The sequence below is a fragment of the Lonchura striata genome, chromosome 1, assembly GCF_050655825.1.
Source record: "Lonchura striata isolate lonStrDom1 chromosome 1, ASM5065582v1, whole genome shotgun sequence".
NCBI classification, from domain to species: domain Eukaryota; kingdom Metazoa; phylum Chordata; class Aves; order Passeriformes; family Estrildidae; genus Lonchura; species Lonchura striata.
Window position 1 is genome coordinate 80,890,974 of NC_140703.1, and position 25,042 is coordinate 80,916,015.

The 25,042-nt window shown below is 38.6% G+C and overlaps 1 protein-coding gene and 1 long non-coding RNA gene across 9 annotated transcripts in view; both read right to left on the bottom strand.

The window, feature by feature from the left end:
• NALCN (sodium leak channel, non-selective) overlaps window positions 1-25,042 on the bottom strand; it is a 231,909-nt gene that overhangs the window by 202,543 nt on the left and 4,324 nt on the right. For 7 of the 8 annotated variants that reach the window (XR_014949395.1, XM_085556997.1, XM_085556973.1 and 4 more), the window contains 2 exons: window positions 19,338-19,484; window positions 16,860-17,042 (listed from right to left, as the gene is read on the bottom strand). The exons of the other annotated variant lie outside the window; for it this stretch is intronic. Coding sequence is in view for 5 of the 7 variants with exons in the window: in XM_085556973.1 (XP_085413099.1) it covers window positions 16,860-17,042; window positions 19,338-19,445 (291 nt within the window). In the remaining 2 variants the exon portion in view is untranslated. The remainder of the gene's footprint in view (window positions 1-16,859; window positions 17,043-19,337; window positions 19,485-25,042) is intronic. 8 annotated transcript variants of the gene reach the window in all.
• Window positions 4,176-16,853, bottom strand: LOC146768737 (uncharacterized). Its single transcript, XR_014949401.1, has 2 exons — window positions 14,372-16,853; window positions 4,176-14,289 (listed from the first exon to the last, which is right to left on the bottom strand). It is a non-coding gene; the product is annotated as an uncharacterized LOC146768737 (long non-coding RNA).

The window sequence follows — 25,042 nt, forward strand, 5'->3', positions numbered from 1 at the left end:
ATGCCAATAGCTAAAGAAAAACGGAAATGTTTTAAATGGGTGGTTCACCTCTAAGTTGTCCTCTACAACAGTGATAGGATCACTTCAAAATAACCCAAAACATATTTACTTTAAAAGTCTGTATTAAAGGGGGAAAAAGAAACAATGTATGTGTGGGAATGACACAACTTTTAATTTTCTGCATGTCTTCTTTATGATAAAGTCTCTTCATTCATAATGAAGGAACTTATTTAAAATAAACTCACATAACAGCAACTGATTTGAAACAGCTAATGGAATTACATTTTCTGTGCAAAACTTAACTCTGAATGGCTACAACGAATATAATATCATCACTTTATTATCATTGAACTAAATAAGTTCAATTTGTAAGTACTCATGCATTGTACTGAACTGCTCCACCATCAGATGCTTTAAGTAACACATTCCATATTACATAATTTGTCTTTTTCTTAACAGATAATGTAATATTGAGAGTACTCTTGCATTCTATCCTAGAAAAACATTGAAAAACCATTAGATGTTACAGCACAAATCTCAAAATTACTCTAATTAATAAAATGAAACACAGCTCTTGCTGGTCCTTTGGGTAGGAGTGATGCCACACATGCTACGGACACACAACAACATAATTTCAATTGATCATTACAAAAAACCCTATAATCACTAAAGAACCACTACTTCATCCTTTGCAATCATTACAATAATTGATTTTGAATTGAATTTGTTGAGATTTTCAGATTGTTTTAAAAAACACCAATAAATGTGCAAAGCTAAAGAATTATTCACTAAAGAACTGCGTTGTTGTGTCTTTAATTTGATATTTGTTTAATATCTGTTTCCCCCCCCCCCATCCCTAAAAACCCCCTCATCTCCAAGTTGCCAATCCTCCCTTTCCCTGCCCCTTTCCCTGGAACCTTCCCTGTCATGTTAGTTCTGCCCTAAACTCCTCCCCTGCTATTCCCTTAGTGGTTACTGTTCCTACACCCCTCCTCCTGAGTTCTGTATAAAACCTCTGCTCCCGCCCCCGAGGGGGTCTTGGGGCTCACTGAATAAAACCATCCCGTTCACCCCCTAAGTCCCGTGTCGCCTTCGTCTGTCCCCGCGCGCCACGAACTGAACTGCAGAGCTTGCAGGGGGAAGCGGCCGCCCGTTCTCTTCCCTCACCGCCCAGCCCGGCACGGCTCGGAGTGCCGCGGCGAGAGGAGCGCATGCCGCGCCACAACATATGGTAGCAAGAGGATGGTTCCCTCCTTCGTCTTGTAGAAAAAACGGGCAAATTCGTGGGGGCGCCCGCCTCACAGAAGAAGAAGGAGGGAAGAGGAAAATCTACGGCCGTAAAAGCTCTGCCGGATGCTATGAGAAGCTGAGCGCCGAGCGAAAAAGATTGAGGCTCCGGGACCTCTTTGTTCTCGCCATATACCCGCCCTGGAGCAGCCGCGCTGCACGGGCAGCCGGGCTGCAGAGCTTTTTGGCGGGCAGACTTACCCGAGGACACAGAGGGCGGTTTTGGCAGCGGCTCGGGGGAGCCTGAAGAAAGGCTGACCGAGAAGAGGTTCCTCGGTCAGCAGCTGCAGTGAGACCACCGGAGGCTGATAGTGGCTGAAACCAAGGCTTTGGGGACAAATCTTGGTTTAACGGGAACACCCAGGCCTCCGGAAGGGCCAAAACCGGGAAGGAACATCCCCAGTTTTTAGCGTGACTTTTCCAGTGAGTCGAAGAGAAGATTCAAGCCATCTCCGTCCGAGCCTGCAAGGTAAGGTAGGCTACACGGCGTGGGGATCGCCCCGACGGGCGGCTGGGTCTGCCACTTTTTTTTTTGCGTTTTAACCCCCGTCTGCGCCCAGTCTGGGGCTGTAGCCTTGCATGTCCCTGGCAGGCGGGTGGGTTTTCCTTTTCTGGGGGAAGCTAGCACTGAGTGCTATTCTTCGCCTAGTCTTCTGTGGGGACCTAGATTGGATCGCTTTTTCTTCTCCTCGAAAATGTTGTCTTCTCTATCCTCCCCTCCCCATTCTGGGCTGGACGGAGGGGGTAGAAAAGACACCAGTAGGGAACAGCTAAGAGGGCGACACGTTAGCTATAGGAGAGTTGTTAAAAGAGACCCTTTACACCCACGCATTGCGCCGACATCCAGCTGCGTTGGGGCCCCCCCCCCCCCATAAATTTCCCCTTTTTGCTTCTGTGAAGCTCCCTATGCCCCCATCCCCTCGGACTTTCCTAAAACCCTTTCCTATCCTCCCTTGGGGATTGCTGTGGCCAAGCCGCCCCAAGTGCCCTGCCGGACACTGCTCAGGCCAAGGGCAGTGTATCTGGCACCCCCTCCCAAGATGGCGCTGGCCACGCCGCTTGGAACCCGCTTTCCCGCCTTGACCCTTCTTTTCCGCCCCTGGTTTCCCGCCAGTCCCATCTCTCTCCCAATGGCCCTGCACCGCCCCTGCACGAGGCTAGTCCCTATTGTGGGGAGGCGGGGTTGGATATTCCCCAATCCTTCTTCTGGCTCTTCCTCCGGGGGGAAGGTCGGGAGGGATCTTCTTCCGAGGAAATGGAGCCGAAACCCGGGACTGAGGATCCGTCATTTTGTCTTCCCCCTGAAATGGCGGCACCCCGGTCCACCCCTTACCGATACCCCCTGTTAATCATGGCAATCACTAATTAAGTGATTGTCTGATTCCCCTATCCTATTCCTTAATGTACCCTACCCAATACTCCTTTTTATTTAACTACGAATTCCTCTTTTTGCTTTTAATTATTTTTTGAATAATCTATTTGTTGAGTTATATTTTATAGAAAGAAATACCATCCCAGTTAATTAATACTCAAGATATTATGCCCACCTCGCAAACAAACATTCAAATTGAACAAACCACATCGCTGTCCGCTGACTCTGCTTTAAGACAAGCGCCGTTATCCGCTGACTCTGCTTTAAGAATTTAAGAAGCTGAACATCGCAAACGCCGTAACGAAGCAAGTTTTAAATCAGATGAAGTCACAAATCCTGCTGTGCTTTGTACCCTTAATTTGGACTTTCGTTTAGGACAATTTTATATATTCCAGATGAAGTTTTTATATGTTTCATATGTTATAATCACAATTAGTTTATCATTTTTTGATGTCTTTCAACTTATGTTTTTTTTTAATAATATGTAATGTTACAATTTGATTTTATATTAAGTTGTTTTGTTATAATTATAATTAATTCAGTCTTTTCTAATATTTTTTGACTTAAAGGCTGTGTTTTTAACCATTATTGCTACAGGAATCGCATAACTAGTATATCGCTTCAGGCTTGCTGCATTGCTGCAAAGTTTAAAAATTTATTAGTTATATTTAGTTGATCTTTTATTATATTTAATTCCAATAATTCCATTTAATTATTTTATTTAAATTAGATAGTTGTAATTTTAATCATTCTAATTAAATTTTTTAGTTTAATTTCTGTCAATTATTTCATTCTATTTCAATAGTTTCAATTATTTACATTGTTTTAGATTGTTACTCAGAGCAGCAAACCAGCAAGTTTTGTACAGTCTTATGTCTGATTTAGGCTGTTACTACTCTTCCTGCCCTATAAATGCAATAATGTGTCTTTCATGTCCTTTAAGTAATTTACAAAGTTATCATATAATTTTATGTTATATTAATTTGTTTAAACCACAGAATTCTCCGTCCTTTTGTACCTTTTGTAAAAGAAAAGAGGGAGATGCGGTGGTGTGTCTTTAATTTGATATTTGTTTAATATCTGTTTCCCCCCCCCCATCCCTAAAAACCCCCTCATCTCCAAGTTGCCAATCCTCCCTTTCCCTGCCCCTTTCCCTGGAACCTTCCCTGTCATGTTAGTTCTGCCCTAAACTCCTCCCCTGCTATTCCCTTAGTGGTTACTGTTCCTACACCCCTCCTCCTGAGTTCTTGTATAAAACCTTTGCCCCCCCGCCCGCCGGGGTCTTGGGGCTCACTGAATAAAACCATCCTGTTCACCCCCAAGTCCCGTGTCGCCTTCGTCTGTCCCCGCGCGCCACGAACTGAACTGCAGAGCTTGCAGGGGGAAGCGGCCGCCCGTTCTCTTCCCTCACCGCCCAGCCCGGCACGGCTCGGAGTGCCGCGGCGAGAGGAGCGCATGCCGCGCCACAACAAAGAACAGTTTCAAACTTGTTTTTAAGGCAGACTAGATTATTATGTAGATTATAAATACTAAATTTAGTAATTCATGTTTCATATCATATTGGGTGGCTATTAAACTACAGTTTCACATTTCATATGCTGTTTTTAACAGAAAAAAATCAAACAAAAACACTGTAAAGGAAAAATCAATTCTGGTTGTGAAGCAAAACTCAAGACTTTCAGACAGACAAACAAGGACCATTTTACTTGCTAATAATCCTATAGCAGTGTTTTCAGTAAAAAAATGGGGTGGGGGAACTAATAAGAGTTAAAAAAACAGTGTTTTAAACTAAAACTGTTAAGTTAAACAAACAAATAAACAACCCCAACAAAACAAACAAAAAGAAAATCACACAAACCTCCCCCCACAAACCCAAACCAGGGACAAGCATTAAAGTGTTATACAACTCACTTCATCAAGTACGAAACTATTGAAGGGAATAACTGTTTCCACAAACAGTGGAAAGGAATGCCACAACACAACATCTGTGTTGCCCACAACATTGTAGAGTATCTCAGTTCAACCCAGCGTCAAGTACTTTGGATTGACCACAATTGAGAGCCTCCAGGCACAGTCTTCATATCTAGCCCATAGAGAAGAGATGCTGATGCCCAACAAAAATACGGCTCCTAAGCCCTTGAGGAAGGGAGCTTTGCTGCTCTGTTATACAGCTGCTCTCTTGATACACCACCTCACCATTGCAGGTGGGTGCCAGTATGTCCTGCAGAGTTTTTATGGGTTACTGCACTGAAAGCCTGAATTTCATTTCCCTCTCCATCTGCTCATTAGCCATCTGTATTCAGTGCCCCAGGTATTGTCTTACTAGCTGACTTGGCTTCCCTGGATTTGTTAAGGGTTCATCAAATTTAAAGGTGGCTGATCAGGAGGATTAATAGGATTCCCCTACATGTAACAGCACTCACTGTTTCCAGAAAGTGCACAGAAAAATATCTCCACTGTGAGAACAGTCAACCCGATCAAGTTGCCCAGAGAAATGATAGTGTGGGAAGGGTCACACTCCAGCACAGTGTGGGTGGAGGGAGGCAGAGATCTCTGAAGCTTGCTCTTGGGGAAAGAGGTTTATTGGGGGTCCAGGAATGCCCGAGCCTCGTGCTCTCAGGCAGAGCTCGTGGCCGGGCTTAAGAGGACGGGGGAGGGGAGAGACAAACGGAGGGTTTAGGAGAGGGGAAGCCCCAGGAGGGGAGGAAGTCCAAGAGAGGGGGAGAGGTTCCAAGAGAGGGAGGAAGTCCAAGAGAGGGGGGAGAGGTCCAAGAGGGGGAGGAAGTCCAAGAGGGGGGAGAGGTTCCAAGAGGGGGAAGGGTCCAAGAGCAGGGAGAGGTTCCAAGAGGGGGAAGGGTCCAAGAGACCGCATGGCCCCTCGGAGCTCCCTTATCAGGAGCTCCCAGGTGGGCCGGGACAAGGCATGGGCCAATGGGGTTACAGACTCTGATGTTTTAGTGGCAGGTACAGAGGTGCAGGATGAGCCATGCATCCTTTGGGGGTGGGATGGAACAGTCCATTTCACTCCAGGATTCATCCAAGGGCAGAAGTGACATCCAGCTAGCTGAGAGAACAATCATATCTATCTATCATCTGCAATATGATAACATATTTTTTTTCTAGAAATATTTAAGACTCAATATCCTAGAATCCTGGCTTAACAACTCTGAGTCCTGCTTTGAGCAAGAAGTTGGTCCAGACCATCTCTTCAGGTTCCTTCCAACCCAGACTGTTCCCTAGTTGTAGGCATCTAAGTCAATCTCCTCCAAATGCTATTTTTTTGGCGTTAACTCCAGTTCTACATCTAGTTCCACATGTATGGACATCTGCTCATTCTTGGAGGCACTCTGCAGTCTCACAGAGGTGATGTGAAATAGACACTGCTGGGCTTCATTCAGCAGTATTCTGCCCTCTCCTAGCTCCACTGTTTATGGTGGATGCAATGGGCAGACTGGGATCCAAATGTTTCAAGGTGAAAGCTTTTACTTTGCAGTATCAAATATCACCTGGAGGCTGAAGAGGGAGTTTTGATAGGCAAACAGTCTCATCTAACATGACAAAACTCAGATTTATGATTGACACTCAGAGCTTTCATTCAACAGAAGAAAAATCCACAATGATGAGAGTTGGAATACATAAGAAGAAGGCACATTCCAGAAAGAGGATTGTATCATTTGGTAATCGGCATTATAAAATGCCGAAGAATAATTTTTTTTACTACAGAGACCAGAAAAAGTTTATTGAAACAAAAATCCTAGTATTGCTGTGAGAAATCCATATTTATATTAATGGTGGAGAACAAAATACCATGAAATCAAATTTTACATCCACCTTATCTCCTTAAAAACCCCACACAAATTTCATAATTTTCATGAAAATACAGCTGCACAGAAATGCTCTTATTCCCTTCAACAGGGATTTGGATGACATTAAGATTTGTTTATTGTCATGTCTTTTTTGATCCTCTCAAATTAAGAGAGGAGACAACATGGGAGTAAAATAAAATAAAATGGAGTTTTTTAGTTATAGCACACTTCCTTGAAAATGCAAATTTCAACACAGAAAGGCACATTAGGAATTAATTTCCCTCTTTTGCTACCTGAAAACATGTTATCCAGTATGCTGCTTTCACTGCTTTTTACATGATATGTACCATTTTACTCTAACATGAAGTAATATATTTAAAATATCCCTCAATAATAGCTGTTTTTATGAAGAATAACAAGAAAGTAATCCTTTAAAGTGCTATTGGAGAGGAAAAAAATAACATTACCAAAAAAGTAAAGTTTTGTTAATCTAATTGGTCTGTATATTTCTAGCTACCTTATGAAATTCAGTGAGCAGTATAGTTTTTCTTAGTAACTTTTAGTTAAATTTTGATCACTATGGTAAGTCACTAAGTATTTTTTTATATGGGCACATAATTCAATCCATGCCCAGAATAATTTCTCGCTTAAAACTTCCATGACCCCTTGACCAGTTATAATAAATATAATTTTTATTTTAGAAATACTGCTTATGTACTTTCAACCAAATAATTTAAATGCATTTGATTTCCTAATGTGTTAATGCAAAAATGGTGCAAAAAGCCCCACTGTGTAATATGAGTCATTACTTTCCTGTAATAAACACTCCAATAAAACCAGACACAAGTAACCATAGAAACAGGTGCGTATATTCCAGTACCATGGTCTCTAACCTTCCCTGGTCCACAGGCAGTAACACCCAACTAGCAGCATGCTGCAGGCAACTTCCAATTTCTTTTCCTCATGATAATCAGTTTTAATTTCTTTAATTTCCTGTGACTGGAAACAGCATCAGAGCATTTTACAAGCAACTCAATCCCAGTATCCTGAGAACAGATGTCCTTACGATGGTCGTAGACACTTAGCAAAGCAGCAATAAACAGAGGAAAAAGGTGAGACAGAAGAATCAACTTTTGTAGATGCTCATATTCAAATAATGGATATAAATACTTTTTATATTACATAATATTTAAAACTAACAATCACAGCTCCAACACTAAAATATTCCAGTATTAAGTTCTAAAACAGTTTAAAATAACATATTCTTTGCCAACACAGTATAGCATAGAACCTGCAGTACATATCTAGGTCTCCAACACAGTACAAAATTCAATTTTTTAATATAAATATATATATGTATTTTAATATATATCTATTTTTGTAAAATAATTTGTCATAAGAATAAGTAATTTTCATCTTATTATGACAAGGTATAGGGTAAAACAGAAGCTCAAACCTTATGATAAATGGTCTTTTTTGTGTTTGCTCTGTGAGCTTTTTATGACCACAGGCATGTAGTTTTCTCTATTTTTACCCCTTCACTCTGTTTAGTCAAAGCATCTCAAGATTTTCTTATCTGTGCCATTGATTCCACTAGTTATGTCCCTGCCCTCAAGGTCAAGGTTCCCTCTTTTGTTTGTGAATTGCACATCCCGAGACAGAGCTTTCAGCAGAGTTATCATAAGCACATCAGAGCATCTTATTGCTGGATGACAGGAGCCACATATTCTGTTTTATTATCCAACCTTTGAAAATAACACAATTTCTTGATCCTTAATTCATTTATGAACTATGGGTATACAGCACTTCTAAAGTAATGGAGTAAAATTAATTTCAAAATTTCAATCTTCTATTTTCAGTCTGTAATGCAACAGAAACACCCTTGACAAAGTTACCAAAAGCTGGTAAGCCAGTTGACAGTGTTTCACCATAATTTTATTATTTCCATCACTTATCAGAAAGATTAAACTAATTCCGTAATTTCTCCATTCTTGTTTGGTAAAAATGGCATGTTAATTAATATTAAAACTACTGAAAATAACTCAAAAGAGAAACTTGTAATCAAGTGCAGTAACCATCAGTTCTGTAATTGATAAGACAAACTTATAAATTAGGATGATTATGGAAGAAGTTCATTTAAGCATAACTCAGTTAATGTCACAAGTATTAAAAGAGAATTTAGCATCACATTGTGTGCATACTCTACCTGCCTACCTGTCCGCTGACAGTAAATATATGACTTAGAGAAATTGCTGACTGACAGGTGAGGTGTTAGCCTGTGTACTTTAAGCTTTCCTTTCTATCAATGGAAAAAAAACCAAAACAGATCAATTATCCTTTGAAAGAGCCTACTTTAGACATAAACAACTAATTGCAGACCATTGCAGTCCCTCAAGTTAGTGCTGATTAATATTATTTTTCTTCTCCTATTTAAAGTCAAAAAATCTATTTTTTGCATCCTTAATTCTCTCCTCTTGAGCAGACAGACAGCAACTACAGCAACCAAAACACCTATCAGAAAAATAACAAGGAAATTATGAGGAAAATGTTTTCTCTGAACAGCACAAATGCTGCCTGGAAACACCCGACATGCTGGAAAGCCACTGATTTCAGTTAACTAAGTAATTTGTTGTCTTTAGTACTAGACAGAAGCAAGCTAAACTGCTCCCATCTATTTGTGACTGTTTCTGTAGCAGAAGCTTAGTTCCAGTTCCTGTCTAAATTCACCAAGAATGCAGAAAGCTAATTGTGTAACCATTCACTTCTGCGCCTTGCAGGAGTTCTGAAGTCAGTCAAGAGCATGCAGCACTACTGAAATAAGACTGACAAATCCACTCACAACTACTTCAGTAAGTACAAAAGTTTTGCTGTAAATGTAATTGTTTTAACAATGGGAAAATATTAAGGACCATTACATATGACTTTTTGCAATATCCTTTGTTAGCTGACATGTGTCACAACTGCACAGTAAAAAAAAAAAAAGATATTTCTATTAAATTCAGTGTAGTGCTTGTGTTGTATAAAAAAACATTTGCATTTTCAGCATTAAGTGTCAAAGAGGCTTTTTTAACAGACAGGAGAATGAACTCTATCCTCTTTTTTTACAATGTAACTCTCTTAATGGAGGAGTAGGATAAACCATGCCTCCTTTTCACAACATGATTTCAGTGTAGGTTCTCTCATACCATCATGACAGTGATTAGAAGCTGCAAGGAGGATGCAGTCTAATGAAGAAAATTTCATATACCCTAACAGTGTCTGTGCAATGAAATGATATGCACTCATCTTTCATTCCCTCAAGGCCGAATTATCATCTGAGATAACTGCTACTTGGTTTCTTTTTGTTATAATTTTTGGCACACTTTCCTTTTTGATTATTTTATTATACATTATGCCACCAGTGCAACTGTGTCAAAAATAAGCAATTTACCTGGAATATTTCTGTCTCCCCATAAACAAGGTGAAAATAAATACTTCTAATAATGGTAAAAGATACCTTTAAAGTAAGGTATCCTTACCTCAGTCATACCCATGTGAGATGAGCTTCAGGAGATGCATTACTAGAAAGCATAAGGTAATTTTTTCATTCTACTGATTAAAAGAAATAAAGACCTTCTGTCACAGGTTAGGATGCCCTATTTCTTTGAGAAGTCCGATGCCCATCTAGCAGCACATCTGTTCTAGGCTTGAGCATTATCCTTCACTTCTTCAATTCCACCCTAGCTCCTTTTTCAAGGAGGCCATAATTTTGGAAAGTTTCCTTGAATCAGAAAACAGACTTGTGTCAAGCACATACAGTCATGCTCTTAAGTGACATATGAGTGGGCACATCAATGTGAGCTTTGATTCTGAGGGACCGTAAGACTTGTCAGTTAAGTTCCAGGTTGACTCATGAACTATTTTGACAGACCCAAAGAGTAGTTCCTTCATGGTGCTCTCAGAAGCCTGTCAATCAATCACTAAGTTATGCACTAGACAAACTGCATGTAATTTGAAAGGCACTTTAAATTTTATTGATAAAATGAGAGATGAATCTGCTTTCATTTGACAGACAATACTTCCTTAATGCAACTGATTCTTGCAAATCGCCTTCTGACCAAGGAGCATGAAACATGACAGGAATCAGAACCAAAGAGTCACTGAACCCTGTTTACATTCTGGGAACTAAAGAACTTGAGAACAAATATGGGATCAATTGAAGGAAGTGGAATTCTGAACTGAAAAGATCATGAAAATACCAATGTCAAATTTAATTCAGTAAGCTTTAACTATGCACTATTACATTTTTTATTACATTTACTACCCCAAGCCATCATTCATCAATATAAATTTTTTTTAAAATCTTCAATATATAAGATTATTGTTTAGAATGCAAGCATAAGAATATGTCCTAAGAAACAAACTGACATGCTCTAATTCTGTCTCTATCTTGTTGAGTTGTGTTTTCAATGTATATCCCCTCATATTGGTTTATCCCTCCATATCCCCTCTTTGTACCTGTGTAGTCCACCCCAGTTTTCCCCTCCTTTGCCCCCCGAGAGCCACTCCCATGTCCTTCCCCCGTTGGCTGTTCAGTTTTCCCCATCCTCCCTATATCTGGCTGCTCTGGGCGGGGCTCCCTCTCTCGGGAGGGCTTTCAAAGCTACATGTGGCCTGGGAACTCTCTAGGCTCTCATTAAACTTTGGAACTAATCCTGAGGGAGGGCACCTCTTTCCTTTGCTTGTGGGACCAGCTCGTCTTTGGACTCACGAGGGAGCTTCTCCAAGCCCCCCGGGATCCAAGGAGAAGTTCCTTCCCTCTGCCCAACTCGCCCCACTGCCCAGCTGGCCGGGCTCCACAGGCGTTTTGTCCCTGTGGATTTGAGGGAGAGATACAGCACTATCTCATATAAAACTTCACAAATTCTTACTGCTTGTGCATGTATTTTTTACAATGTAGACAGACATTAGCCAGACTGTCCTAGAATGTTGTTTTTAACAATATTTTAATCAGTATGAAATTACAGCCTGAATTTAATTTTTCAGATACAAGTTTCAAAGTAAAGACAGATGTATTAATAGCATTAGCTCACTTGTTCATGACATGTGAAAGCAACTGCATGGGCAGCCCAAAGTTTGGATAGATTTTACTAGCCCAGCAACAATAACCCAGAAGGAAACACGAGTAATAAAAGATACAATACCACTGCAAGATTTCACTTTAACTTTCCTTCTGGGATAAGAAAACATTTAGATGGAGGTATTGGATTCTTTTGTCACTTAGTTTACACAGGGAAAAGGGGCACTTTCTACAGACAAAAGGCTAGCAGTTTCAGAAACTACTTTTCCAAAACACCCTAGAACCCAAAGAAAGTGTATTTTTCGTTTGTCCTCAGAAGGTGTTAATTAGACATTTTCAAAATCTTTCTAGCTCAGCTATACTTACATTGTAATTAATTAGGACTAAAGTGGATGGTGCCTACCTTCTCCATAAATTAGGTTTCTCACTGGACTGTAATTTTGCATTAATTGTAGTTCAAAGTTTTTTTAGCATTTGAATTCCTCAAGTATTTACAGAAATACTGATTCATGGTAAAGTTCAGTAGAACCATATGGCAATGCATTCATTGATAGTATGCTCACTAAAAGACTTGAATTCATTTAAATTACAACATTGCAGTAAAAAATTGCCTTATATAAAGATGTTTCATATACAAACATTTTTAATAAATGCTAACAAGTTTCTAAGCAGTGCCTTATTTACTTCATTTGCCACTATCTTTGGCAGTCCATGGATCAATGCTCTTGGCAAAATTATATTAAACTAATATTTTCCATAGAAACAATAATCCAAAGAATAAGTAAAATAATTAGCTAAAAGATATTATTCACTGAACAGCATTGAAATAAAAATGGAAAATTTTGATTAAGCATTACCAGAAATATTTTTTGCATAAGGTTGGTCAAGCATTGGAATAAGCTCTTTAAAGAACTTGTGGAATCTTCATCCTTGAAGGAGTCTGAGATTTATCTGGACAGCCCAAGCCAATGTCAACATTATCTAACTGGACCTGCTTTGGGCAGCGGGTCAGACCAGGTGACCTCTGGTGGTCCCTTACATCCAAGTTATTCTACAGTTCCCCAAATGGTACCAAAGAAGGTACTCCATTTCAGTGTAATTATATTTACTGATGAATGCTACAAGACATTAGGTATTAAGCAAATCCTCAATTGTAAAAATAACAATAAATGCAGGCATTTTCAACTTAAGCTCTTTGCATAACAGTGGTTATATCTGTTTTACTGTATTTTTATCTAATAAATGAAGAGCAAAATGTCAGTGTGCAAAAGAAATTATCTGTGTTGTTATTTATTCATTTGTAACATGAATTGAGGCAATGGGACCAACTCCAGACAGCTATTAATTCTGTGTACCCAGACTCATCAGACGTGCTTCAAAGACAAGCTCATAATACAACAATCAGAGACAAGTTCATCCTGAGCAGAGCAGCTAAGGACTGTAGGTCAGTCTAGTTCAGAGAACACTCTACAGCTTCCTGAAGGGGGGAAGTGGAGAATGAGGCGCTGACTACCCTGGTACCTTGTGATAGGATGTGTGGGAATGGTTCAAAGCTGTGTCATGGAAGGTTCAGACTGGTAATTAGGAAGCATTTCATAAAAAAAGGTGGTTAAATACTATAACAGACCCCCTAGAGTGATGGTTGATGGCCAAACCCTGTGCTTAAGAGACATTTGGACAGTGCACTTAGCAAAACACTTCTAGTTTTGGTCAGCCCCAAATTGGTCAGGCAGTTGGACTAGACTGTAGCTCCCTTCCAATGGTCTCTTCAAACTATTCTAGTCTAGTCTAGTCTATCACAGAATCAGCTGAGTTGGAAGGGAACCATATAAGGATCACTAAATCCAATTCCCAGTCCTGCACAGGACAGCCCCAAGAGTCATGCCATGTGCCTGAGAACATTGTTCACATTCCTGTTGAACTCTGTCAGGCTGGTGCTAGTGATCACTTCCCTGGGGAGCCTGTTCCAGTGCTCAAACACCCTCTGGGCGATAATATCCAACCTAAGTCACCCCTGACACAACTTCAGGCTATTCCCTCAGGTCTGTCACTAGTTACCAGAGAGAAGAGATCAATGTCTGCCTCTCCTCTTCCCCTTATGAAGAAGTTGTAGACTGCAGTGAGGTCTCCACTCTGTCTCCTCTTCTCTGGGCTGAACACACCAAGTGCCCTCAGCCACTCCTCATCTTCCCCTCCAGGGCCTTCATTATCTTTGTTGTACTCCTTTGGACACTCTCTGTTAGTTTAATATCTTTCCTATAATGTAGCACTCAAAACTGACGCATAAAAATGCTGACTCATATTCAGCTTTCTGTGGACCAGGACGCCCAGGTCCCTTTCCATGGCACTGCTTTCCAGCATCTCATTCCCCAGTCTGTACTGTACATCCAGGGCTGGCCCATACCAGGTACAGAGTCCAGCATTTACCCTTGCTAAATTTCATATGGATTTTTATTGCCCAGCTTCTGATTTAGTTGAGGCCTCTCTGCAGGTCCTCCCTGCTCTCAAGGGAGATAACAGATCCTCCCAGTTCTGTAGTGTCTGTGAACTTGCTCAGTATCCCTTCCAGTCCTGTGTCCAACTCATTAATGAGATGTTGAAGAGCACAGAGCTGAGGAGCCCTCTGGAACCCCACTAGTCACAGGTCACCTGTCTGATGTCACCCCATTCATTGTAACCATTTGTGCCTGACTCATGAGCCAGATGCTCACCCATCACATGATCTGTTTGTCCAGTTGTGTGCTGGCATTTTGTCCAGATGACTCCTGTGAGAGACAGTATTGAAAGCTTTACTGAAATCCAAAAATATTACATTACTGGCTGCCCTTGATCAGCTAGGTGGGTTACCTTTTCATAGAAGGAAATCAGATTTGATAAGCAGGACCTCCTCCTTACAAAGCTGTGCTGACATTGTCTTTCAGGTGTTTTTCAATACCTCTGATCTTCTCCACAACACCAGACACTCAAGTGAATCTGAAAGGTCTGTAGTTTCTGGGATGCCCCTTTTTTGCCCTGTTGAAAATCAGGACAACATTCGCCAGCTTCCAGTCATCTGGGACATCTCCAGATTCCCAAGACCACTCAAAAATCAGAGAGGTTTTGTGATGAAATCAGCAGCTCTTTGAGGATTCTTTAACATATCCCATCAAGCTCCATAGATTTGTACGGATAAAGCTGGAGCAGCAGATCATGAACATTTTCAGGGACAACTGGGAGATGATCATTCTGACAGTCATGGTCTCCAGCTCAGAGGCTGAGATCCCCTTGGTCCATCAACCATGTTGAACACAGAGGCAAAGAATGTGTTAAATGCCTCTGCTTTGTCCATGTCCCTGTTTGTGAGGTGATCCTTCTCATCCTGTTAAGGGCTAATGTTATTTTTACACTTCCTATTGCCATTAATATACTTGAAAAAAAACCTGTCCCCCATAGTTCTGGCAGGTTTAACTCCAGCTGATCTTTGGTCCATAAATTTTCTCCCTAGAGTAACAAGCAGCATCTTCACAACTTCCCTTGTCACCTGACCTTGCTTCCACTGGTCACACATCTTTCTTTTTTCTCTTTATTTCCAAGAGAAGACTTTGTTCAGCCAAGCTGGCTTTCTGCCTTGTCTGCTTGACTTCTGACATTTGGGAATTGCCTGGTCCTGTTCCATTAGGACATGATGTTTAAAAAGTGACCAGAACTGATGGACCTCAGCATCTGCAAAAATCATTTTCCCAGGGGACCTCACTTAGTAATTTTCTGAACATCCTGAAGTCTACTCTTCTCATGTCCAGATCTGAGGTTTTGCTGTCATTTTTCCTCCTGTTAAAAGAAGTTTCAAACTCTTGCCAAGACAGCTGCCAATCTCCACTTCATTCATGAGATTGATTTTGCTGACAACAGTAGATCAAGGAGAGCATCTTTCTGAGTCATCTCCCTTAGGACCTGCTCCACAATGTTGTCATCCAGGATTCCAGGTTGTACCAGCTATATGATGCTCCCAAGTAATTTCTGGCAAGCTGAAATAAGCTGCCCTTATTGTCCATAAGGACAATAGCAATCCTTAACATTCTTTTCTCACAAACCCACAAATTTAGACAACCCAGTAAAGAGAATAGGCTATGCAGCAGCATATCTTTCATGGCCCCTAGCTGTTGACTGTGAGTGAAGTTGGTATTTGCATACACAAAAGCTCAGAAATCAAGCCTCGTAAAAAAGTCACTCTGTTGGGCACCCCTCTCTCTCTTCATTAATATCTACATTTCCTTTTCTCTGCAAAGGTTGTACTGGTTGTAATATTTTTATTCCCACACTGTTCAAATGTTCATGATGGTCACTAAATCCCCATGCATAATCCTGAACAAGAGCTCAGGTATCAGCAAGAAACAGCACTTCACAAAGGATTACTCTGGCTTTACACAGCCCATGACAATTTTCTCAGAATCATCTTATTTCTGTAACTTTTAAAATATTAATATTAATGACAATTAAATTTTCATTATTAATATTCATTAAGTATGATGACACAATACCTCAGTTATTCTGAGTTTGCTATCTGTAAACTTATAAAAAATTAAGAACTTATGTACAGATGTCTCTGGAGTCACCAGACATTTAAGGAGTTAAAAGCAAGGATAACAACACACATTATCTATTATGTGCAGCAGTGCCATAATTGGATTGTCAGTAAGGTCTGCAAATGGATTTTATACATGAAAACCAAATGTGTATGTTTTTGTGGAAGGCGAGAAACAATCAATAAAATAATGGTACCAAATAATAATTACTAAAATACTCTGCAATTTTGCAGCCTCCAATCCACTTACACAAATTAGCCCTGCAACAACATTAGACGTATCATAAGAAAAGTATTTTGTTTACCAACGTGGACTATATCAAGGTAAAAAATATTCAAAGTAAGATCACTTTCTCCACTAGCTCACAGTGACTCATGTTCTTATTTAAGTGAAGTAGCCATACAACAACACACCCAGCCATATGAAATGGAAATCAAAATTCTAAATCCATAAATGGACCAAGAGATTTTTAATGCTATTGTGTATGTAGCTTATTTTTATTTTATTTCTTTATACTAATAAAATGAAACTATCTGTTTTCTCAATAGGAAACCTTTATTATGAATGCTTGCATTATATTTTGAGGGAATTAAATATGCAGTAAAGCTACATCTTTATCCATCTATCTTTTCAGTTTATACACCATGGTGTTGCCTGCAGTTAAAAACAATCATAGCAAGAAGAGATGGCATGCTAAAAAAACAAACACCAAATGTCATTAGCATACATTCAGATCACTGGGAGCATACAGAGAATACTGTTCAAATGCTTACCTTAACTATCCCACGAATATGCATTTTTGCTATCATCTCTGCAGTGTAAAGAAACATCAACAGAGTATCAAGAGCAAATGTCACATACTGGAGAGGCGGATAATGCTCAAAGGTTTTTGGAGTGTTCATACACACAGAAATAACACTGATGATGGCACAAATTCTTAGTAAAGAGTGCACCCACTGGAAAAAAGTAAAAAAAATAAAACAAAAACAAAACCTAAACATGAGAAATTACAAGATTGCTTTGATGTTCAAAAAACCTCAAATATTTACTTTCATAACTTATCCTGGCAGTCTTTTGCAAATGCATGTCTGTGTCCTTTTACATCACAATCCACATATTAAAGGTCTTCAACCAAAAATAAGCACTCCTAAATTACTTATACATATATAGACATGTATATACTTTTATTAGATAGTGAGGTGGTATATGTCAGAAAATACAAATTAAGAGCCATGCAACTTAGAACAAGGATTCTATAATTTCTGTGGCACTTGCAATTCAATTTCTTTTCAAATGACAACCCATCACATTTATGGGTAGACAATAGTCAGAATTAGCTGAAGCTGGGAGGATGGATTAAATAAAATATTTGCGGAAAAATTTAGCTCAACACTTAAGAAGAAATTATTTTTAAATCAGAGTCACGGGATTAAAAACATCCTTCTGATTATGAAAATAATAAATATAAAAAGAATAAATATAAAAGAGACCATGTCACAGACAGCTACTTCTTTCAGGATTCACTTTTGTTCCAATCAAGTTCTGTTGCTATAGGAGAACAGTTCATTTTTATTACTAATTAGGACTCAGTCCCACTCCTCATTGCCAGTCAGAGAGGGAGGTGTAACTGAAAAGCAGAATGTATCAATATAGAGATTTAGGGTTGGATTTTTTCCTTTTAAATCAAAATATGATTGAAACACCTTGAAGTCAGGCAAGTATAATGAATCATAGTTGGTAAGGTCGTACCTTACCTATGTAAGATTGCAACAAAAAAGAAAAGATACTTCAGCAAAAAAAAAAAAAAAAAACTTTAAACAAGAAAACCTGAAGCATATTTATCAACATTTTTCATCTGCGGAAAAATTCTACACTCATTTACAGTAAACCTCAGGCTTTTTGATATCCAAAAGACTCAAGAACAGCCATCTAATTTAATGCTCACTGTTCACTCACTTAAATGTAATGATATCTGTCATGAATTGAATAGTTCTATCATTTGCATACTCTGAGCTCAGATTAATAATTTGGAAGCAGAAGGCACCTTATGAATGATCTCCACCATCCTGTTAACATCCACTTTGTTTTGAACCTTGTTTCAACTGATACAATTAACATAAATATTAAAGTGTGGCTGATACAAAACTTGTTCTCTGACACAGTAAAATGCCAGTACTAAAACACTAAGCAATATACAACTAGTCCATCAGCATGAGAAGAAAAAAATTATTCCATGAAAACCTTATGCATTGTGTGATGAGAAATGCAGGTAAATACCCATCATATATTTCTGCAATGACATTTTGAATTTATTACAGCAACCAATACAAACATTCTACTTAAATAACAGACAGACAACACCCATATATTAACTCATGCTAAATAGTTTTAGGTGTTAAAACTCAGCAGCAAAGCTGAGAGGACCTGGCATCCCTACTACAAATGCAATGATTTTTTCCTTAAATGATTGCAACGCTAAGAACAGGTATTATTTCAGAATATTTTACTTCCTGCTTTCAAAAAGTAAAAAATTATACACTAAAAGAAATGTGAAAATGTCTTCTTTGCAAAACTAGAAATCATTAACAATATTGGAATCCTGAATCCATGCTCACTCCTGAGCAAATAATTCTATCATAGTAACTATATTTACATGGTGAAGACATTTTCTTAATACTGTACAGGCTATTAATAGCTGCACTCCTAATGAAATTTTCCCCAGTTTCAAGTTGCCAGACACTTTTACACCTCTCTTTTTCTCAAGGCAGGTTTTAGGTTAAATGGTATGAGAAAAATGAGACCTGTACTTCAAAATAAACATCGAAAATAACAACACTTTTATATTCATAAATGGATTAAAGGAGAGATTTGAAAATCAAAAGTGCTTATTTATGGCTACCACTTCAGCAACAAAATCCTTCCTTTAACATCCTTTTCAAAAGCTCATTTTATGAACTTGTAATTTCAATGAACAGATTAGAAACCAGAGACCTTGAAAGGATGGCTGTTTTAAAAGAATCAATCAGATGAACTGGTTGGAAAATACTGATTCATCAATCCCATAATTTTGGAACAGCCGAAATAAACAATTTTATTTCGTCTTTGATGTTTTTTCTAAAAATTAACTGGTACACAAGCAACTATAGCTCAAAACTTGTTTCTGACTAACATCTAATTCAGAATTTTTGTTGAAGTCATGTTTCAACAATTCAAGTTATTTAAAATTAGTAATTACATAAAGAGATACCTACTGGTTTGTTAATCCATAGAATATCTGCATTGTCTGACAAAGATTCATCGGGACCAAAATCCGTAACTGGCTGGGCTTCCACCCTTGAACTCTGTTTCCTTTTTAGCATCCTGAACTTAAGTTCTCTTATCTATAATCGTGAAACCTCCTTGAAAAAAAAGACAGAAAACATTAATTCACTTGAGAAATTTTACAATGCATTTTGAACTGTTTTATAAATAACCTAAAGCATTTTGTTTTCATGTGTACTTCTTTTGTACTTACTGATTAATAGGATATTGATATTATTAAATATAAATCACTGACATGACACTTGTTAGTCTACAAAAAAATTGCACAAAGGTATGCAACACAATTACCAAAACCTTAGCAACACTGACAGAAAATTTGTTCTAATCTGCAAAGAATGCTATTGCTGTGAACTTCAACAGAGAATAATCATTGGGCAGATTTCACCTGGAGCCATTTAATTAAATGTTGACATTTCCATTTATTACACTAGGCTAAGATAAATCCCAACATGCCAAAGGCAAAAAGACAATGTTAAGCAGCCAATAGATGCTAATGTTATTTACCGAAATCAGAAGAGCCTTTTTGCTATATACTAGTATCAACATGTATTTTTCTAATACTTTTTTTGATGTTAACAATTATCTATCCAACAGCCAGCCAGCTGGCTGTCTGTTGGGCATGTGTTGGCATATGGAAGGACTGAGGAAAACGTGTTGTTTCCACAAGGTCAGGCTGCATCTGGACAGTCCTGCATGGGTGGCACTGACTGAGCTTTCTGAATGCTCAGCCATGTGAGCCACAACTAGGGCACAGCAGCAAGGTTGAGTTAGATCTTAGTATTGACTTTCCCACAGACAGTTCATGAACCCCAGTGTCTAAAGAAATTAAAACAGTTGAGGAAGATATATTCTCCTGAGAAGTAGCTGTCTGTCCATGAAATACAATTCTATTGTTCATTAATTACAACCCCTTAGAGATTTATTTTTTTTTCAGCAAAGTTGGGGAGGAAGAAAGCAAGATCCTGGGACCTTGTTCTGGACCTTTACTTTGAACCAAGTGTTTGTAGGTGACACTGCCCTATAACAACCAAAAGTTTGTCAAAACTAGCATAAGATAGATTCACAGAATGGTTTGAGTTTGAAGAAACCTTTAAAGATAATCTAACCCAACTTCCATGTCATGGGCAGGGACATCTTTCACTAGATCAGGTTGCTGAAAGCCCTGTCCACTTTTCAATGATAGGGCTATCACAAGTTCTCTGAACAGCCTGTTCATATGTCTTACCACTTTAATTTTAAAGAATTTCTTCCTCGTGTCCAACCTAAATCTTGCTCTTTTCCAGTTTAACTCTGTTGCTCCCTTATGCTGTCACTGCAGCCCCTGGTAACTACAGCCACAAGTATCACAATGACGTTCTCTGACAGGAACACAGGAAACATTGGTCCCGATTAGCTAGAGGCAATAGCAGGCTCAGGACTGCAGAGCTGCCCGTGTGCTTGGTCTCAGCTAGCCTTTTCAATCCCATGGGCTGCTGCTTTATGTCAAAACACTATGCTTGCATCCTTGTCTGCATCTTCTTTTTAGCTGTTATGGCAAATGTAAACCCTTAATCTTATTCCAAGTACCTCAAAGTCTACCCCTCCTCTCTTTTCTCTTTCAGATGCAGGAGGTTGGTTCCTGTCTCTGTAAGACCAAGTCGGAACCATTGGTCTTTGTATAAACCACACAATAACAGGGCTGAGATCTTATACTAATGTTCCCAGCTGGAGGAGCTGACATTATGTAATAAATGATTTTTAAAAACAAACAGGAAGAATCTAAGGGCACAAAATAAGGGACAACTTCTGACACCTATATTCATTTTAAATGGTCATTCACAGCAATCTTAGCACAAGTAAAACTGGTAAGCTGTCACTAAAAATATGCAAATACTTTAAAATGAATATTATATATTAATAAACATTCTCTAGCAAATGAAGAATGAAATAATATCCAGAGAGGCTGCATGCTTTCTCCATGTTCATATTCAAGTTTCATGCTCCCACTTCTGTTTTGTAACTTCCTCCTTTTCAGATTTTTTTTCCCATTTTCTCCCATTTATTTCCCAGTGTAATGGATTGACCTTTTTTCTCTACTTAGACCAAAGCACAACCAGAAATCCATCAAGTCTCAGAGCCGCTAGGGTGCCTTTTGAGGTCATGAAACCTTCAAATGGCTACATTTAGCATAGTGGTAAGAAGTTACTGCAATGCCTTGGGACCTGAATATCTCAAAACCTTACAGGAAAAAAACTACTAAATGTTTCTTACAAGTATGTTCTTTTGTAAATTGTTACTCAAAAGCTAATCAGTGAAATAACAAAATAATTATTTTATGTTTACTATTTCTGGTAATAGCTATTACTGTGCTTTAGTAAGCTTTTAAGAAAAGATGTAGCAGTATACAGAGAATTAATAAGTGCAATCAATAATTATGAGAAAAGGTTAAGGATATGAAAAACTGATATTTATTTAGCCAGTTACTGATTTTTTTTTTTTTTTTAATAAATGACGGTTTAAATAACAAGTTATGTCCATTTGGGTAAAAAAACAAATAATTATCAACAGTCTATTAGAAAAACTATGTTGTTTTTATGCTTTTCTCAGTATTGCTTATTTATATATTTGATATGTGGAAGATCAGCCATACCCTTCTAATAAAATTCACACTTCTCCTTTTACCCAGTGCCTCTTTCTTTGTTCTTGGTTCAGGCAAAGAAAGTAACATGCACTTTAGATGTTCATAATAAATGTCCATAATAGATTCAGTTCACATACTTAAATCACAGCAATCACAGAATATTCTGAGTTGGAAGAGACCCAGAAGGATCATCAAGTCCAACTCTTAAGTGAATGGCACATATGGATATCAAACCCACAGCTTTGGCATTACGAGCACCATGCTCTGACCAACTCAGCTAATCAGTGTTGTGACTAAAAAAATTAGAATTCTTGTTTTTGAGATGCAGCCTTGAATAAACAAATTTCCATGTATATAAAACCAAATGGAAGGGAGGAAATGTTATGGAATAAAAGAACTAGTTTGCTTACTTCTCTACTTGAAATGACCAGAAATGCACACAAAATTTCAGAATAAAGATGACAAACCAATATTTTGTAAATGGTCTTTAGCAAGATTATTCAAACTACAGCATAGTTGCTTTCAAGCTTTTATGCAACTATTTTTGCTGTTCTCACTACTTTTAGTTTTTTTCTGTGTGCGGCAATTTTGGAATTCTTCCATGTATGTAAAGAATTTCAACCCTTGGACTACTAATCCCTTCTGCACTTGTTTTTTCAGGGATGAACCAGCTGAAGGATGAAGAGAAGGGGAGCTGTGCACGAACTCCTTCCAGCATGTGACATGCAGCGAGCAGCACACCAAGCTGTGCCAATGGGGAGGATGTAGCCCTCCCTAACCCTGATACAAATCCACCCCTGCAGTTCCTGCGTTGATTCCGACATACGTCATTAGGTCTTTCTTTGATCACAACCTGTTATTAATGTGAAAGGCTTAATACATTTCCAAGGATGTATTTCTAGCTGCAATGCAGGGTGCAGGGCAAAGACAGGTTCTTAAGACAGGAAAATATCATGGAGCTACAACCACTTCATATTTCTTTGCAGTACCTTCTTTATAGCAGCAATGAAAATTCACATTGCAGATGTCAGCCTTTTCAGGGAGCAACGTACTGTCTTTTAAATTTCCCCTCTATTTTTAGAAGAAAAGGCAAATTAAAAGGAATAAAACTAAACATAAAATTACTCACACTCTGAGCCCCTCAGATCCATTAGGGCAGCCTTGTTCTCTTCCTTTCTATCTCTGAACTTGAAGGCATGTTCTGCAACCTCTACACTTTCCAAACCACCCCCATCCACTAAATTTGCAGTTTCTGCTAAAATGAAAGTGTGCCAGGACAATGGTTGGGGTGAACATAAGACCCACTGTGCACTTCGGAAAAAAAAAGGAGTCAGAAGAAGGTATAACCCAGTTTGCAATATTCCCACAAAGTGCAAGACACTCCTGATGGAAATATGCAGTTCCTAAAAAAAAAATCAAAAGACAAATTTTAAAAAGTAGCTGATCCTCCACAGCATCAAAAGCTGAGAAATCTGAGTCTCACTTATAAAGCAAGCTCACTGCATATAGCATAATCTGCTCAAAAGATCTCTATCACAAAGTCAGGAAAACATGCTTATAAAGGCTCTGGCTAACAAAGAAGGCAGCTGAAAAATGACTTCACAGAAATATCAACAGGAAAACAAAGCAGATATTCCTACCTACAACTTACAGAGAGAGAATTCAAAAATCAGATAAATCCTTGGAAGGCCTGGCTTCCAACATACTTTTTTCTCACTGGCTATTGATTTTGTCACCTGAGATCATGTGAGCACTGCCTGAATGTCCTCCAAAGGCAGGCCACCAACAAGCATTCTTTTCAATTTTCTCTTCTTTGAAAATGTCAACTCTGCTTCCAGCTTCTCCCAGAGCACAGACACAGAATGTGGCACATACACTTGAAGACAATAGTTAGAAATGTGAGAGCTAAAATGGGTGACAGGAAGATGATGTGAACACCCATACACACAGCATGATGACAAAACCCCATTTCCATACCATACATTTAAAAAGCCCCAAAGTACAGGCTACCTTAAAGAAAGTGATTGCTCTTAACTTCACTATGCATGACATGGTTATAGAAAAAATTTAAGTTCCCATTCTTTCATCAAGAGCCTTCTCCTTTCCTTTATTGCAAATTGACACTGCCTCTCTATTGCCTTCTCCCTGCATCCACAGATTCTTCCATCCCTGATTTTGGGTATGGGTACAGTTAAATGGCATTTCAGCATTTGTTTTCATGTAGCAAAAATCTAAGTGAGTAAGCTGCATGCATAACAGTATAGATATATTTATTTTAGAAAGGTAAAGACAGTATTCAAGTGGATACGATCACACAGCACATTCCACCACAGATGCTATTAACTCATAACTAATTTCAAGTAAGTGCTTATTTCAGTACTTTTTCTCTGTGTGGTATCATTATTGTATCTGATGAAATATCTGAAAGATAGTTCTGAAAGATCTCTTTGTTATTTAAGCATGATATACTACTAATAACTGACCAAACTTTAGTATTTATTAAAAACAAAGCTGTTTGCTCACAAAGAAGATACACTAAAGGAAATATTCTAAAAATCAGTTACATTCATATTTTCAAATCATTTGGATACATGTAAGAAAGAATGACTGATATCTTGTACTAACAGGATCTCAGACCAAAAATACCAGGACTGAGGTTCACAATTGTGAAAAGTTTAAAAATTTCTTGAGGCTACCAATGTAATAACATCTAGCCTGAAAACAGACAGGTGTTCAGACTTCAGCTCTTCGCTTTCAATGCAATTCTTGTTTTTTCCATTATTGGTGGCTAAGGACAATGCTCTTACAATATTTATTTCTTATATGTAAATTTTTCCTCTCAGATGTCGCCAAAATAATACCCAGCAAGCAGAATCAAATATCTCATTGCATAAAAGGCAGATCTCTTGTGAGTCAGATATACAGTCTACTGCTACCATCACATAATATTGTTCTTTTTACTTTAACCCTTCTAACATCTGCAATATACAATTTTGAAGAAACTACAAATACATG